The 18,843-nt window shown below is 42.6% G+C and overlaps 1 protein-coding gene across 1 annotated transcript in view; it reads right to left on the reverse strand.

The window, feature by feature from the left end:
• Nucleotides 1-5,399: 5,399 nt before the first annotated feature.
• LOC124044995 (microtubule-associated protein 1B-like) overlaps nucleotides 5,400-18,843 on the reverse strand; it is a 65,011-nt gene continuing 51,567 nt past the window's right edge. Inside the window, 3 exon segments of the mRNA XM_046364229.1 lie at nucleotides 5,400-11,295; nucleotides 12,458-12,690; nucleotides 13,024-18,688. Of these exon segments, the coding sequence (XP_046220185.1) occupies nucleotides 11,140-11,295; nucleotides 12,458-12,690; nucleotides 13,024-18,688 (6,054 nt within the window). The 3' untranslated portion in view covers nucleotides 5,400-11,139.

Below are 18,843 nucleotides of genomic sequence, written 5' to 3' on the forward strand. Positions count from 1 at the left end.
GGTTGTGGTTCTTCATTAGTCTCAGGCAATAAATTTTTTTTTTTAAACAAGTCTAATAGGGGCACTATTGTGTGGCGAGAGGGGTGGGTGTGGCCAGGTTCACTATTACAGTATAGTATGATATGCTCGCGACTCAGTGGCACCACACATTGGATCAAAGACGATCGTTTGCTTCAATTAGTTTGTTGAGTGGATAGTGAATGACGGGAGAGAAACAGATCTTTTAACAAGCCTTCATTGTACAGTTCAGCTATGCCCATACAGAGCTTAAATGCGAAATCACAGAATCCATAGAAAGATACGAAACATCCTACATTTGTTTTTATTGTGTTAGTTCTCCTCGCATAGGGAAGAGCAGAAAAGAGCAAAAACCTGAAACCCCACCTCTTTAAGGAATACCTAGGATAGGATAAAGTAATCCTTCTCACCCCCCCCCTTAAAATATTTAGATGCACTATTGTAAAGTGGTTGTTCCACTGGATGTCATAAGGTGAATGCACCAATTTGTAAGTCGCTCTGGATAAGAGCGTCTGCTAAATGACTTAAATGTAAATGTAAATGCAGAAAGCCACTGAAGTTGCTGTGTTTTATTGTGATTTATCAAAGATGGTGAAGACTGAGGAGAGGCCCACGTAGACTACATCCTCCAGCTCCAGAGTCACTGCATTGGATACATAGTAATGACCCCCACTATTATACTAACCTGCCCACATTATTTTCTGCCAGTGCCCAGCCTGTTTTCTAAAATGGCGTTCTCTCGCTTCAGCTCATCCACCTGGCTGTCACTCTGGCCTCCAAGTACCTCAGCTCCACGCTCTGTTGCACCACCATGTCTAGCAACGTCCTCAGTCCAGGTGTCAGTTTGTGTGGTCTCTGTAGTTTCGGTCCTGTGACTGAACAGTGGCTTAAATTATTTTTTTTAAGTCGTTTTTTGAGGTGTGTACTTTACTATTTAGCCTATTTAAAAACAAGTTTAAACTTCTCTACATTCCTAAAGAAAATATGTACTTTTTACTCTCTTACATTTTCCCTGACACCAGAAAGTACTGGTTACGTTTCGAATTCTCAGGCAGGACAGCAATATGATTCACGCACCTGTCAATATAACACATTGTCATCCCTACTGCCTCTGATCTGTCGGACTCACTAAACATAAATACTGCATTTGTAAATTATGCCTGCATGTGGGAGTGTGACCGTCTGTCCATTAATTATTTTTTTTAAACGAGACAATTGTGGCGTCTGGTTTGCTAGTGTGTATTTATAAGGATTTTGATGTATAGCTTTTAATTTTGCTCAACTATGACAATGGAGTATTTTCTCCACCACTGCTGTTGAGGGACGTTATTCTCCCTGATCCCAGAGAGAACAGCAACGCCAGCAGAGCTACATCACCTCTTCATTCTGAAACAGAAACTATGCATCTATGAGTCTCAGTCCGCTTCTTCTCATACACGCTGGTCATGGTGAACTAATGCATGGGAATTTTAACAGGTGTACTCAGAGGAACATTTGGAGAACATAGCCAGGTATGGTGGGTGATGTAACAGAACACGGGTTAATATTACTCCTTGACATGTCATTCAACTTTAAGGCCATGGAAAAATCCAAACCGTCGTTTTCTTTCGATGGACAGTATTCCTGCGTGTGAATGTGGATCTGTGCGCGGTTGTGCGTTTGTGGGAGACGGGTCCCATCTAATTGTCCAGTCTAAACAGGGCGTTTTGTCCCTGGTCTATCAACAGGCTGCATTGTGTTAATTGTCCTTATCGTGGTGTAGGTCTAGACTGACAGAGCCCGTGTTATTGATCTATAAAGAAAGAGGGGTGTTGTCTGACAGCTGAGTATATCTGAGTCACTGCTCTTGGCTGGGACGCCTCTATCTCTCCCTCTTTCCTCTCGCCATCTCCTCTCCTCCTCTTTCCTCTCTCCCTCTCCAGCAAACCACAATGATGACTCCTTCCTTGGCTCCAGCTCTGAAGTGTTGCTATGGAGACCACTTCAATTCAGCTAGCCCCCCAACCCCGTCTTTGTAATTGACTTCTCCTAGAGACGGTGGGTGAATGGAAAGAGCTGCGTCACCCTACAGGGAGTGCGACGGGAAAAGCTGCGAGTCTGCCTTCTCACCGATTGCCAAACACTGATGTCATTCATACCCACCACGGTTGGCCACACACACTGGTGCACATACACAAACATGCACACACACTGAATACATTTAGATAGATTTGATAATTTAAAACACAATACAACCCCAAGTGGATAACAAATTTAAAATCATCTAGGATTACACAAAACAAGTTTGAAAATGTATTTCCATTATTGTCCTCTTAAATCAATGGCTCAAAAAAGATAAAGAACACAGTAGACCTAAGCTACAACACTAGCCATCCTCGGGTTACAGATCTAATAATTCATACTTTTTTAAAGCTGTTTGTACGCTTTCCAAAATCTCATAGCGCATAAAAAGTAAAAACACAACAAAATGTAAATGGAGATTAAAAGTCTCTGCTTGGTTTTAAGTTGAGGCAATTTGTATGTGATAGGCAATGTAGGTTCAATGTAAAGGGCATCGACGGGACAGCCAATGAGAAACAAAGACAGTCTGATAAAAATAGGCCCGGAGCGCTTCTTCAACAGCGCACCACACCTGCTTCTCTGAATGGTCAGTCACTCCATTGGATCCACTCCTCTGGTACTGGTCCTCCTTTGCCATGAATGTAGCACCCACCTGGGTGATGCCACAGCTGCTGAAAAGCACACGAAAAGACACATCTCGGCAGTGGTCAGGAGCATTCCCTGAACAGTCCCTGAACTTCCTCTGCTACCTATGGACAAAGCATGCAGTCGTGGGTTTAATACTTCCAAACAGACAAAACACAAAGTCACGTTATTTGAATCCAAACAGCCAGCTAGCTATCAAGCCCGAATACTTTTAATCACAATCCTGAAACTCTTGAGAGTCAAGAACACAAGTTGTAGAGCCAAGACCCTGATTTAGAAATGCAACAAAAACCACTTAGAAATAATAGAAATATGTACGGTACTTAGAGCTTTCTACCTAGGCTACTTTACAGTGCCATGGCAACCACAGAACCCACACTGAATACATGGAATAGACACTGGTTCGCACACACTCTCTCTCTTACACACCAGTGTTCATTTTGGCACTCTTTTTTTTAGGGGGGGGGGGGGCTTAGTCATTTTGACTAAAATATAATGAAGTCTTAGTCACATTTGTCATTTGAATAATGATTTAGTCTAGTTGTCAAAATTACAAACAGTGGGCCATTTTAGTCAACTAAATGCCCTTTCATTTTAGTCACATCACATTTGTATTGCCTCCTTACACATACAATGCCTTGTCCTACCAACATGCAGAAATATGACATGTACAGTACCTGTCCAAAGTTATGACACCTACTCATGCAAGGGTTTTTATTGTTACTATTCTCTACATTGTAGAATAAATGTAGTAATACATTAATGTAATAAAAAAGAAATAACACATATGGAATCATGTAGTAACCAAAAAAGGGTCAATCAAATCCAAATATATTTTTGATTCTTCAAAGTAGCCACTCTTTGCCTTGATGACAGCTTTGCACACTCTTGGAAGTCTCTCAGCCAGGTTCTTGAGGAATGCTTTTCCAACTGTCTTGATGGAGTTCCCACATATGCTGAGCACTTGTTGGCTGCTTTTCCTTCACTCTGTGGTCCAACACATCCCAAACCATCCCAATTGGCTTGAGGTCAGGAGATTGTGGAGGCTAGGTCATCTGATGCAGCACTCCATCACTCTCCTTCTTGGTCAAATAGCCCTTACACAGCCTGGAGGTGTGTTGGGTCATTGTCCTGTTGAAAAAGAAATGATAGTCCCACTAAGCGCAAACCAGATGGGATGGCATATCTCTGCAGAATGCTGTGGTAGCCATGCTGGTTAAGAGTGCCTTGAATTCTGTCACCAGCAAAGCACCATTACACCACCACCTCCATGCTTCACGGTGGGAACCCCACATGCGGAGATCATCCGTTCACCTACTCTGCGTCTCGTGTTTCTTGGCCCAAGCAAGTCTCTTCTTATTATTGGTGTCCTTTTAGTAGTGGTTTCTTTGCAGCAATTCAACCATCAAGTTGTAGAAACATCTCAAGGAGGATCAATGGAAACAGGATGCAGCTGACCTCAATTTCGAGTCTCATGGCAAAGGGTCTGAATACTTATGTAAATAAGGCATTTCATTTTTATAATTTTTTTTAACATTTTTTACATTTCCAAACAAACAGTTTTTGCTTTGTCATTATGGGGTATTTTGTGTAGATTAATGAGGACTTTTTTGTATTTGATCAATTTTAGAGGAGAAGGCGGTAACGTAACAAAATGTGGAAAAAGTCAAGGGGTCTGAATACTTTCCGAATGCACTGTATACTTTCTATATATAGTTCTATTTTGATCAAGAAAGTTTGATTACAAGTGAGACTAGAGATGACGAAAGGGTCATCAACTGCCAACCAGTCAGCCCTCATGTTTAGTTTTTTGCGTGTGACTTTCTAAAAAAACAGCTCATCGTTGACTTGTGTGTGGTCAATGCTAGCTTTGTTCTTAGACAAAGAGGAATATGCAGCATTCACTCAACCCTATAGTAAGGATATAACGGTGTAGCTAAATAGCACTCCTCTCTTAAGTTTGAAACCATGAGCCTGAAATGTAGTACTAGAATATGGGAAATGATTTGCCCTACTCTCACAGATGCCTAACTCTGATATGCATCACAGCCCTGTACAAAATGTACATGAGACACACAGACATTCCCACCCCCCGTTTCCTTTCCTCTATGTATCCCTTTCTCAAGCATTTCATACCTTCACGCATTTGTGAAGGAATGGATTCATTCATTGTTTGGTGTCCATAGTGTTTGTTAATCATCCATTAAGTAGATTCAGCCATGGGCTGATTTTTCAAATTACAAATCATTTGTAGACTGCAAATTGACTTTGCTTACATTTGTAAATGATCACATGTCTCTATTATGGGTTGGAGTACTTGGGAACAGATTTCCACATTTAAAATCACTTGGAAAAATTCTCAGATATCTTGGAGCTACAAATAGAACTTTTTGGCCCGCGGGCCGCCAGTTGAGGAAACCTGGTGAATGGTGTCCATAGTTGTATGGTGTCCATTTTAGGACAGCTTCAGAGTATAATAACATTACATTTTCAGTTATTTGATTCATTTCTCATTTTGGCTACATTGGAACTAATACATCTTTCCCCATTAGTTCGGTTTAGTCTGCATATGCCAACCCTTCCTCCTCCCCCTCATTTACATGGGAGTCACAACGAGACACAACACTGACTCACATAAGAGACAAAGATCCCAAAAACAACCACAGAGGCTCATGGTCTGATTTCAATAAATGTATTTTTATTTGTCATCACCAGGCTGTTTCCCTTTTACAATGAATCTGCAGTAGTTCTAGTTTTTTGCATTTTAGATTTAAAGAGAGAGAGAGAGCGCGAGAATATTGCACTTGAAGATAGTAACAGACCTATGATTAATACAGCTGCAAAAACAGAAGAACTACAGGAGTACAGCGTTTCTTAGAACAACAACATCTTAGGGAAAAACAGTAAAGCAGAGCCCAGTAATAGTATATGCCATCCCAATACCAGTTAAACAAGCGCCTGTTTCAAATATACGGTTTTAAGAGAGCATTTCTTGATTTATTTCCACGTTAATCAATTATTACATTCAGGATAATAACTAAATAGTTCACATGCAGAGAGATGAGATGGGAGAATGACAGAGAACTTATGTTCAAATGACTTCATTGTTTCGTAATGAGAGAGATGGAACTGAAATATTTGTTGTTTTTCATCTGTACTTTACAGTAGTCAGCATTGACTGTTTCTTTGTTCAATGCCTAGGATTTTGACACGCTTGATTAAAATCCTCTAACATGTGAACATATAACAAGAAGGATCATATGTTTCATAAACATGTCTATTTTGATTTTGTTTTAAGGTGTAAATACATATGTGTACCGCACATGAATGTACATGTATCATTCATTTCACTTTGAATTGTTTTTGTTTCAATGTTTTCAAGTCATATTCAGGAAAGGAAAAAGCTGCTGTTGGTACTTTTTCTGTGTTATTGTAAGTGTGTTTCTGTAAGTATTGGACACCAACTGTTTGTGTTGTCGGGAAATCACCGTTTTTTCCACCTGGACATAACTGAAAATTAAACAGCCACTGCAATATGGATAAAAACGAGATATCCATTTTGAGTTCAACTTTTGTTCTAGAAATTAAATCCGAATACAGTAGTCCATCACTTCCTTAGGCTATCCTCCACTGATTTCGCATATATTTGTGTACAATTGTATGTTTTTTTTATGCAGCAGCATTGAGTATTCAATGCCGGGGCGGCAGGGTAGCCTCGTGGTTAGCGTTGGACTAGTAACCAAAAGGTTGCAAGTTCAAATCCCCGGGCTGACAAGATACAAATCAGTCATTCTGCCACTGAACGGGCAGTTAACCCACTGTTCCTAGGCCGTCAGTGAAAATAAGAATTTGTTCTTAACTGACTTGCCTAGTTAAATAAAGGTAAAATTTAAATTAAAAACATTAATGGGTTGCACGTTTCGTTCCCATATTGTTTTGAACGTACGTTTTTAGGACTGATGCCCAGCTGAGAATTCTACTCAATGCAGTCTCAACGGATACTGATGAAAATTTAGTCTTAAATGCATTACTGTGGCTTGAAAACACGATGACATTTCAAAAGGAGTAGGACAAGCTTTTTGTCGTCATTGTGATGTCGCCAGATTGACTTTGGATGCAGTATAACTATAGCGAAGTTAGGATTGAGGGGAGAGCACTGACATTTTTTGCTAGTTAAAGTTAGCATTGCTAGCTATTTCTGACTAACTTCGCTAGCTCATCGCAACATTGCCATCTCTCTAAAGTCAACTAGAAGACATAATGATGGCAAAGTTGTTTTCGAATCATTATTTGTTTACTCTTGTCATCGTATTTCCAGGCCACTATAGTGTAATTTTGACGTAAGTCATTAGCCCCCGTCCAGATAAGACTGAGCATTAATTTAGCATCAGTCGGACATCAATATGCTGCGGCATTTGTAGAACATTGAGAACAATGGCAACGACGCGACCGAGTAACCTAGGTGCAACCCATAAATAATACCAACCCTACATTCAGTGTTATTATTTCAGGTTTTGATCATTCTGCTCCTGCAAAGTCATATTTGTTGTATATATTCTTGTATTGAGAGTTTCACAGCGTTCTGCCAAGGCCCCAGGAGGCTTGATCCTAAAGGCCGTGTATTTGAAATCAAGCCACCAAGATTTCTCCACCACAATTAAAAACAAACTCAGACTTGAGGACAATACAACATGTCAGACCAAACAGAAAAACCCTTGACCCTGGTTCCGATTTCCCTCACCCATACAGTACTAGGTCTGTACACCACCGTATAATTTGATAAGTTCAGTTTAGAAACCCTTGCAGCATATTGTAAAATATCCACGGCCATATATTTGTACCTTCACTGACAACCTCTCATAGGCTTAGTGTGGCCTCTTTTATCCTGGGATATGTAATATATCATCTGGGAAAAACATGTCTTTATCTGGTTGGAATCTGACCAGCTTATGCTTATGATGTATTCTTGACCAGAAAAAAACAGTTAAGAACCAAATATATATATTGCCTAGTTTTGCCGGCTGGGCTGATTGCTTGATCAATGTATTGATACATTTGATTCATACATGCCCTCCCTCTCTCTAACCTAGGTGACTCTAAACAGTATTCAACATGACATGCATATCAACGCTATCGCAGTGCATAATAAATCTGTAGCGTACACATTGAGTATCTTAATAATACTGAAAGGAAACATTCACTCGGAGCTGCGCGAGTCTGGCTAGTTCTGCTGCCGGTCTAAGAACAGATCTGGGGGAGGCTCTCCTGCATACTGTTATCAGCTTACAATACAGTATTTTCAAGCACATTTGAGTAAGTTCAACAAAAGGACAAGGATGGCATCCTTCCCAGGCTAGCGCAAGATGGCTGCAGACTGTGGGTTAATGGTTTCAGCCTATAAGAGGAGACTGTTTAGGTTCTGGGTCCGATAGAGGGAGAGAGTGTTCCCCTTGCAGGTCGATGTCTTGTCTGTCTACAGTCTTGGATTCTGCAGCAGACTATGAGTCAGAGACAAGTATCTCCAGCAATACCAGTCTGCCCCACTCAGTCCACTCTCTCTGACCTCAACTCAGGAGCCCCAAACACACAACGCAGCAGTTCTAATAAGAAACACATTACATTTTAAGAATCACTAAGCAAAAAAAAAATCTATGACAATCAGACGCTTATTATAAAATAAATGTTCAGTAATCTTTTTGAAAATACAATCTAAGAAATGTAAACAAAAGAGACATTCATAATTGTGTTAGTCCTACATGTACTGTAACTGATATTGAAAAACAATTTAAAAAAATAATAATAATACTAATACTGATCATGTATACATAACTGTAAATTAATTTGATAAATACAACTACCAACAAAAAAAACTCAAATGTAAGAAAAAAATATAACATTAATCAAAAAGTGATTAAGCTCTATGGAATTGAATGTGAATCAGATTTTATAATGAGCTCCAATGAACAGTGCGACAATTTTAAGAAGCTCCACCTCCTGATTAACCAACAAAAATACACACCGCACTGGCTAACTCGGCATTTAAAAAAAAAACACTATGATGCATCATCAAAACCCAACCCTGTCTCCGTGTGTACCACTCATGCACATACTTCAACACACAACTTAATGCTACTTGACCTGTGGTACACATTGCCACATCTCTACCCACTACAATCAACAACATCACATTCATGCTCGTCTGATAAATATTTTCTTAGGGTTCAAAAGTCCGTTTTTTTTACTAGATAAATAGCTACCTGTGTTATTTTCTATTTTTTTTACCTCTTCAATTAAGAAATCATTCTGAAGAACAAGTCTTTTTTATTTATTTATTTACATACAGTATGGAGTACTTTTGCTAGGTACTTGTCCTAAAATCAAACGCTACCATAGTTCACATTATGGTAAAGAATGATAATTGTATATTTTCGGTGCTTCTCTCACTAGAACCGCAGCCCGACTCCTAAACCCCCCTCTGGAAAAGTGCATTCTTGCTTGGTGCAATACCTTGCTCTTTGATCATGTTATTGTTTGATACATTTGCTGGGTGACACTTTAAGATAGGGGACAAATGCTGACCAGCATATCAGTAACTGAATCTAAATGTGCTGGCTAAGCTGGCTAATTAGCTTTTCACCTACCAACCTTGTGCGTATACAGCATCCATCCATATGGATATGAGGCTAACTAGATATCCCTGGACAACGACTATCGATTTGTCCGTGTGGCATTTTCTCCACTGTTTCTTGACTTATCCCTGGATCCAAGTTCACCGCTCCACAATGGATAGTATGAAAGAGGAAGCCCTTATCATACTCCTCTCTAATCCTTCTCGCTTGCCCAATATACCGCAACCAGAAGGCACATGAGAGCGACCGCCTACCACCGCAGTCATTTTTTGCAAAATAACACCCACACAACCTCCACACAACCCTGTCTCACAAGGACGGAATAGACTCTATTGCTACATTCTCCACGGAGGAAGGCCACTGCAGTTTCCATCGCTTCATCAAATCGTTTCATTACAGACAAGTACAATATAAATAAGCGGGAGAAAACGTCAAAATGTACACGGAAACTGCATTTAACATCCTCTGCTGTGTTATCACAAAATAGCATACCTCTAATACAATCTCTCCATATATCAATATAGAATGTTTATACTGTATGTTTTTAATTGAGTCTTCATCTAATGCAACCGACAAAAGACGACGATAAGGACTTCAGATATTTAGAAAGAACCATTAGATATGGTGAATATAGAAATGCCATCCCATTGCCCGGCACCTACAGTATAACGTTCACTTTAGCGTACACCCAGCCAAACGTTTAGGTATCAGAACACGTTTGTACTCCATACTTGGAGACTGCAAGGACTAGACACACGGTCAAGGACCCTCTACCTCTTCAAGGAAGGAGTCTGAGCTAAATGCAAGCGTCATACTTCAGCCACTGAGCGAAATAACCCATAAAAGCTTGTTCTTTCAATAAAGCTTCACGACAAGCAATGTGGTATAGTCATTGTTGTTGTTGTTGGAACATCAGTTGACGTCGTTATTAAGAGTACTGAGAAAGCCAAACGCTATAGAATAGAAAGCTGCATCTTACGTGATATCTCCAAACAGGAATAAGATCTCATATCGAAAAACAAAGCCTCAACTTAAGATACTTACAAAAATACTACCATCATACAACATTGTGCGTAGTCTGTGTACAATTGAGATCAACTAACTGTTCACCGCTTAAAAGGCTTTGGACTTATTTCGGAGAGTGTTGAACACCTCAGAAGTGTTTTGGCACTTACTTTGGCCCTCCTGGATGTGCAATTTTTAAATTGTATTTCATTTTGTTGGGTATTTAAGACGATCAGTAAGACTGCACAACTGTGCACCGTCTTCATTGACTGGGAGTTGACATTGTTAAGATGGCTCTTTTGGTTGGAAAGTGTTGTCCATTTAGATGTGGATTTGGGTGCAGTATGATTGGAAAGCTTTGAAATAACTATTGAGAATTACCCTCTTCACAGATGATCACAAAATGTGTGTGTTGGGGAGGTTATTTGTGAAAAGCAAAATTAATTAAGATCAAAGAAAGAGGTGGTTTTATCGTGCGAGTATGTTGTTTAAACCGAAAGCGTGCTAGAAATGAATGCACACCTTTTTACAGCTACCATGGACCCTATATCAATGTTTCTGCCTGAGTGGTGGCTGTTCTCAGGTGACATTGACCAGTTGGAAGCCAGTACACCAACCGAAGACTACAGCAAATGCAATGGAGTCTTACACCATGAGAGAGCAAAATGTAGAGCTGACAGAAGAGAAGGCTTTGGGGGGATAGAGAGTAGCAAAGGACCTCTCTACCTGCCAAATATGGAGTAATGAGGGGAGGAGGGTAAAATAGCAAGCGGCGCAGAACTTAGAACTCAATCTTGCAGGCAGGGAAAGACTCGTCCTGCATGACCACTGTGCTGCTGCTGGCCAGGACCATAATGTTCAGGTCCTGCTGTTTTTCATGTGTCTGTTGGTACCAGTCCCGCGTCACCTCCGTGTCATGAGTAGGGATCAGAGTCACCTAGAGTAGAGAGGAGGACATGTATGAGTCAAAACCCATGAGGCGACAGGGTAGCCTAGTGGTTAGAGCGTTGGACTAGTAACCGGAAGGTTGCAAGTTCAAACCCCCGAGCTGACATGGTACAAATCTGTCGTTCTGCCCCTGAACAGGCAGTTAACCCACTGTTCCTAGGCCGTCATTGAAAATAAGAATTTGTTCTTAACTGACTTGCCTAGTTAAATAAAGGTAAAAAACATAAAAATATCAATACATTAATCAACCAATCAGCCCAGACGGTAAAATTAGGCAGCATAATGTTATGTCTTGTTCTTAACAGTTTTCTTCTGTTGAAGAATATTTCATATAAACAGATTATGACCAAACAGGAAAATAATTTTCCTGGCAATCCCAAGACGTCATATTCTAGATGTGTGTTCGTAAATTCAATCTGGAGTGCCAGAGTGCACTCTGAGCATTCATAAATTCAGAGCGTTGTCAGCGCATACTGGACACTGGCCGAGGAGTAGGGTTGATCCGAGCATTCTGACCTCACAACGGCAGTCAAGTACCCAAGCTAACTGGCTAGCGTTTGCTAGCTTCTTAGCTTTTTCCGGACACAAATGAGAGAACACCTCACTCTGACCATTTTAAATCGCCCGAGCAGAGCTGGTTAGGCTGTTTTCATGACATCCGGAGCGTTTGGTGACTGTAACTGGCTGCTGCTGACAACAATTTAATCCCGCTTTTTTGCCGACGTTTACTGACACCTGCCATATTCAACGGGTGTTGAGTGTTTGTAAATTCACAAGTTATTCTGCGCTCTGACACACTCAGACGAGAGTGCTCGGAAATCAGAGTAGATAGCCAGAGTGAATATACGAACGCACCCTTAGAGAGTTGGGTCAACTTTTAGAATTTTGTGTATTGTTCTAATTCTAAACGTTCAACTGCGTAGCATTGTTTAAATATATGGATCCTGAGATTAGCAGTGGTGCAGAATGCCTCCACAGCGAGAAAACACAGGCTAATGGACATGTGGAGAAAACAAACAAAATGAATTAACAATGTGGAGAAAAGTTTTTTTTCACATATGTATACTTACAATGTGGGGAAAAAGTCTATCAACATTTTACATAACAGCAGAGACTGCATGTATGCAGACAAAGAGAATGAGAGTAAGCACCTGTAGATTAGAGCCCCACGCGGCCTTTCCCTCGAGCAGGGAATCCAGGACTCCACGACTAGGCTCTCCACCAGCTGGGTCGTTGCCGCTCACCACGTAGTACGCAGCACGTACCCGCTTGAAGAACTCCTGGTCCACGTTCTTAGCACTGCAGTGGTTGGGCACGTATGCCAGGTCCACATAGATTGGAGGACCAGGGGGGACAGCTGAACTAGATTTCTGGGAGTTGGTACCTGGAGGAGGAGGACCATAATGTAAAATTGTATAAGTCTCTAATGACTTGAGAATGACTAATGACTTTTCATCTGTTTGATTGGGGGGGGATTCAGACTTATATGTCTACGTAAATCAAGGGTAAATTAGAATGGGGAATTGTGTGTCAAAGTCCTGGGGAATGATTTTGAAACGAAGGTAGGCCTATTACATTTCTATTATCTTTGAACGTAAATTACATTTTTAAAGTTTCCTTAACTTTTTACAGGCGTGAAAGTGTCCACTACTGAATATGGAATCACATCATCATATCTAAATATTGAGTTGTATCATCATACTTTATTTTCACCTACCCAAATTGCTCTTGACGCCATTCACAAGGCCTTTCCCTGGAGCGTGTAGGTCCACCTTGGATCCCTGGCCCTCGGACATCCACGTCAGCCTAGAGCTCCTTTCCGTGTCCCTCCTCCTCAGAGAGACCGATCGAGGCGAGGAATCCTTGGAGGCCTGCTTCGCAGGGGTGGTAGACCGCTTCCCCTTCCGGGCTGGCGACGCAGACTTAGGCTTGCCCAGGCCCTTCCGCAGGCTCTTGGTGGTCTTGTGGTCCTTCTTGAGCATTTTCTCTGTGCTGCTCTGGTTGTCAGGGAGGGCCTCTGGGTCCACCATGCACACATCAGGGTGAGGCAGGTGGGGGAGCGGATCCTTCATAGGGGCAGGTGGGGGGTCATGGGCCTTCGCAGCTGATCTGGGCGAAGGGGGTTGAGTGCCCCCTCCTGTGGCGGAGGCAGATAGTTTATCCACCGGCAGGTGTTCTGCATCTTCGTCAGAGTCCAGGTTCCCCTCTGCGGTTATTGACGGGCACTCCTCGGTCTCGGGAGGTACATCAGAGTCCGACTGGGACGCCAACGAGTCACTTGCTGATGTGGGGGGCGTCTCCTCTCCAGCTAGCACTATCCCAAGTCCAGTTGCCATGCCACCAGGAAGCATGGAAACTGGGTGCGATCCCGCTCCAGCTCCAGCAGCTCCACTTTGAATGTGCTGTCGCTTCTGCTTGTGAGACCTCCTCTTGACCGAGTGTTGCTCCCGGTCATCTTCATCCCCCTCCGGAGAGTGGTCACTCCCTTTGTCCTCTTCGCCATCATCGCTGGAGAGGGCGTGTGGACTGGGGTTAATGAAGGATGGGGAGATCTCCCCTTTGCGGTGTTTGAATTCACACGAGGAATAGCCAGGGGGGGAGGTGGAGGTAGCCTCCATATGCAAGTCAGTGGGGCAACTGGATTCTCCATCTGCTTTTGCAGATGCCTTTGTATGGTGGGCATGTTCTGCTGTGGACAGAGGGGTGGGCTCACCTGTGGATACACATTCTTTTTGAACATACTCTTCCTCTGTTTTTTCCATTTCATACGCTTCTTCCTCCTCGTCTTCATAGCCTGGAGGAGGGGCACTTGGGCATGCGCCCGGCCCTTGTAGGAGTTCCCAGTCAGATAAGCTACTCCTCCTCCTTTCGACAATCTTTTCTTCCTGTTTCTCTGATTTTTTATCCTCTACCTTCTCTTTCTCTCCCTCCTTCCTCTCCATCTCTTTCTCACTCTCCTTCTCAACAGTCTTGTCTTTCTTCTCCTCTACCTTCCCGTCTTTCTCTTTCTCCTCCAACTTATTTTCCTCTACTTTCTCCTCCTCCTCTACCTTTTCCTTCTCTCCAGCCACCTCTTTCTTCTCGTCCATCTGTTTTGTCTCCTCCTTATCCTTCTGCTCTGGCATTTTGGTGTCCTCCTGTATGGTCTCTACCTTGATCTCCTTAATTTCTTCCTCTTTCATTGCCATCTTGTCTTTCTCATCCTTTGTCTCTTTTTCCTCCTTTTTCTGTTCTGTTTTAGGCAGGTCTGCTGTTGTGACACAAGAGGCTTTGCTAGCTCCACTGGGGACTTCTTGGGGACTTGTGCTAACCTCAGTAGCCCCGTTGGAAGAGGCTTCAGTTGACTGCCGTGGTTTTGTCACCCCATCAGATTGGGACACTGTTGTGGTTGTACTGGAGTTAATAGTGACCATGTATGTCTCAGCCATGGACAGCATGCGTTCTTCTTGTTCTGTCACTGCAAATTTCTGGCATTCAATGCGGCATGGAAGAGTACTGTCCTCCATTTTGCAAGTGTAGGACTCTTTGCTGACCGCTGAGCCCTGGGATTCTCTGTCAGAAGAATCAGCTCTTTGCAATGGGGAAACCTCAAAGAAAGCCCTTGAAGTGGATATGGTTTCAGTGGGTTTGGACAGCTGGGAACATGGTGGTTCTGAAACTCCAGCAGACGTTATGGTTTTGGTTTCAAGCTTTTCAAGCTTTTCAGATGGCTCTAGGTACTCATCCTTTAACATGACCCCTGAGGTTGAGAGGGTTGAGTGCATGGCTGAGGAGTCTTCATCTTTGAATAAAGAATACTCAAAGGAAGCACCCTCAGAATCTGTCCTGTAGGGGCCACTAGACATTCTGACGGGGGTCTCTAACTCCTCCCCCAACTGGTGGCTGGTTGATAGAAAAGCTGAGGCAGATGGGAGGTAACACGAAGGATCTTCCTCAGGTTTTCTACTAGTGGTATCTGGGGTTCTCTGCCTGTCAGCTTCAATGTCTCCCTGACTGTAATGTTTATCTTCACTGGACTTGGTGCGCAAAGAGGGGTCAGGACTGTCAAACCTCTCCTCCTTTAACCCCAGTTGGCTGTCCTCAGAATACTCTGAGGATTCAGAAGGATATCCTCCAGATCCTGTTTGTTCTATTGCAGTGGAACTGCCAGACTGGAGTGGCGAGGCACCAACTACATTCTTCAAAAGGGAATCTGCAGTATCTGCTGGTGGAGGGCTGCTTGTGGCCATTGAATGGGAAGGCTCCTCCTTTTTGAGGAGGCTGGGTTCAGGTTCGGGTGAGAGGGTCTTCTTGTCCCCTTCCTTTGTCACAGGACGTTTGGAAGTAGTGGTATCATCCAATATAGATTTACATATTTCTTTTTCAGACTGCTCTCTCACTCCCTTCTCCACATCTAGATCACTGGCTTCTTCTTCTGCATCATCTTCCTCATCATCATAATCCTCTCCCACCACCAGTAGCCTCTTATCTACACTGTCCGGAGTGCCTTCTCTCTCAGAATAGCCCATCGTAGATTTACTGGTGATAGAGCTTCCAATTTGAGTGCACTCAGATGCAAGAACATTATCGTCTAGGAGCTGTCCTGAATATCTGGCCAAGGGGGCAGCAGTGGCCTGATTGTCCTTTTCCTTAGGCAAAGCTTGATGAGGTAACATGTCTTTTTCCGTTGGTGAGTAGCGACCACAGGGAGAGTCCCCTCTCTCACTATCAGATGAATCCATATAGTCTTTCACTGGCTCATCTTTTTCCTTCTCTTTCTCTGTGGTCTGCTTCTCAGGGACGTCTTCAAAGGGCATGGCTGTAGCTGAGGCTTGGGCATCGGTGTTGGATTGACTCCATGAGTAAGAGGCTGTTTCATTTCTGCCTGACTGGACTGGTATATACTCCTCTACACTGGGAGATGCTCCAGTCTTGTCCTTCATTTCATCCTTCTCAACTTTCTCAGGTTTATCTTTTTTGAGACTGAAAGCAAATGAGTATTGCTCTGCTGCTGGGGTGGTCTTGTTGTCTTGAGTCTCTATATACATAAAGCTGTTTTCCACGTGTGGTGTAGATTGCCCCTCCTTCCTATCACTCACTTCCTCTTGACCTTTCTCTTTGTCACCGTGTTCAGTGAAGGCACTTGAGCTGCAATGGAGACTTCTCTCGCTCTTGGGGAAAGGTGGAGGGGTGTAATCAACTCTGCTGAATGACAGCGGTTCCTCTTTTTCCTCGTCCTCTGAGTAGAATGCAGCTGCACCAGCATCTGCCTGGCTAACGTTCCTATTATCATCAATGCCAATTTGTGTTGACCGATCAAACTCTCTAGATACCTCACGGTCTTCTTTATAATCTGATTCCTTTTCTTTTGAAATGGGCTTTTCATAGGGTTCATACTTAGACACATCAAGGCCCTGGTCCTCTTTCAAGCTCACACCGACAGTCTCCGTTGTTATTTTGTCAAAGCCTTTCAATTTTTCAGAGGCACTGTCTGCTTTTGTGGCTTCGACGTGGCTCACTTTCTCGGGAACCTTCTCAGAATCTTTATCCAAGACAAGATATGAACAAGGTTGTGCATGCTCTGGGGAAGCAACACACCGCTCTTTTTCAATTTCCATCTCAGCTTCCTTGCCTGGTTTCTCATCTTCTTTTGGAGAAACATGCTTTGTCTTTTCATCCGTATTAGATGCTTCTTTACTTGTTGTCATAGATAGCAGCAGTGTTTCATGCTGGGTGGATACCGTCACACTGGCCTTGCTGTCAGTGCTTAATAGTGTTGAACCTATAGACTGTTTGTCTGTAGTGGTGGAGTCAGAGGCTGGCTCTAATTTGGTGGTAGGCATAGCAGAGACTGGTTTCAAGGTAGGGAAACCAATGGTGGACTCTTCACTGGGATGGGTTGCTGATTTGGTCTCAGTTGTCTTGATGTCCTTTTCTAGTTCAGGGCAGAGTCTATGTTGTCGCTCTTTATGCTGCTCTTTGAGGTCTTTATCAGGAGAGGTCTCCCATTTTGGTAATGTAGACACAAGCCCAGTGGTCTGTTCAGAGTGGCTGTCCTTCATCTGGTCACTAAGCACATTCTCTGATGACTGAGTGGAGAGCAGGTCTTGAGAGATGATCTCGTGTTCTGATTGTCTAGGTTCCACTGATAAAGGTCTTGAGCCTGCACCACCCATGCAAATGGATTCCTCTTCATCTTCCTCCTCATCTTCCTCATCTCCGTCTGAGTACTGAACCTGAAATGTAGGTTCAAGCTTTGTCGCAGAAGTCACCTCTACCTTTTCTATCATTGCTGTCTGCACGCTGTGTTGTAAAGCCTCTTTTAGATCTTTCTCTTGCACCTCCTTTTTCTCTTTCTCCCATTTCTCCTCTCTAGTAGGTTCAATCTCATGAGAACCATATTTTCCTGCCTCTTTCACACTCATTTCATAGTTGACTGTGTCAGCTGTTTCACTTTCTTTTGCTCTTTCGTCTCCTTTTATGGGTTCAGCTCCATAACTGTCATCTCCATCTTCCTCTCTTTCCTCATCGTTGATGTCTTCGAAATCACTATCTTCTTTTTCTTGCTCCTTTTCCATCTTCTGTTCTTTACTGAATTCAGCCACATAAGTATCATCTTTCTCTATCCTCTCTTCCTGGCTCACTTCAATCTCAAAACATGTATTGTCGTCTTTTTCTTTCTTGCCCCCCGTGGTGGATTCCACCATACATGTATCATCCTTTTCTTTCTCTCTGTGCTCTCCTTTAGTCGGTTCACTGTCAAAAGTATCTCTCTCTTTTTCTCTTTCCTCTTCTTTCATTGGTTCAGACTGAAGAGGATGTTCTGTCGCCATCTTTTCTTCCTTGATGGCATCAGTCTTACAAGTGTCATCCTTCTCAGCTTTCATGGGTTCAGCCACAAAGTTATCTTTCTCTTGCTCTATTTTTTCTGTAGTGGTGGAGTCTGAGGCTGGCTCCACTTTAGAGGTAGAGATACAAGAGCTTAGCTCATCTTTAGAAGTGACTATACTCCCTATTTCTTTCTGTTTTTCTTCTTTCGTAGGTTCAGACTCAAAGGTATCATATTTTTCCTTCTCATTCTCCTCCTCTTTGATGGGCTCAGCCCCACAAGTATCATCTTTCTCTTTGTCCATTTCCTTCTTCTCTTCCTTGGTTGTACCAACTTCCTTGGTTGTACCATCTTCCTCAGTTGTACCAACCTTTTCTGTTTCTTTCTTCTCTTCCTTGATGGGTTCAGCTTTATGAATGTCATCTTTTTCCTTCACTTTCTCATCTTTATCTTCCTTGATGGGTTCAGCTTCATGAATGTCATCTTTTTCCTTCACTTTCTCATCTTTATCTTCCTTGATGGGTTCAGCTTCATGAATGTCATCTTCTTCCTTCACTTTCTCATCTTTATCTTCCTTGATTGGTTCAGCTTCAGTGGTACCAACCTTTTCTGTTTCTTTCTTCTCTTCCTTGTTGGGTTCAGCTTTATGAATGTCATCTTTTTTCATCTTTATCTTTCTTGATTGGTTCAGCTTCAGTAGTACGAAACTTTTCTGTTCCTTTTTTCTCT

The sequence above is a fragment of the Oncorhynchus gorbuscha genome, linkage group LG01, assembly GCF_021184085.1.
Source record: "Oncorhynchus gorbuscha isolate QuinsamMale2020 ecotype Even-year linkage group LG01, OgorEven_v1.0, whole genome shotgun sequence".
Classification (NCBI taxonomy): domain Eukaryota; kingdom Metazoa; phylum Chordata; class Actinopteri; order Salmoniformes; family Salmonidae; genus Oncorhynchus; species Oncorhynchus gorbuscha.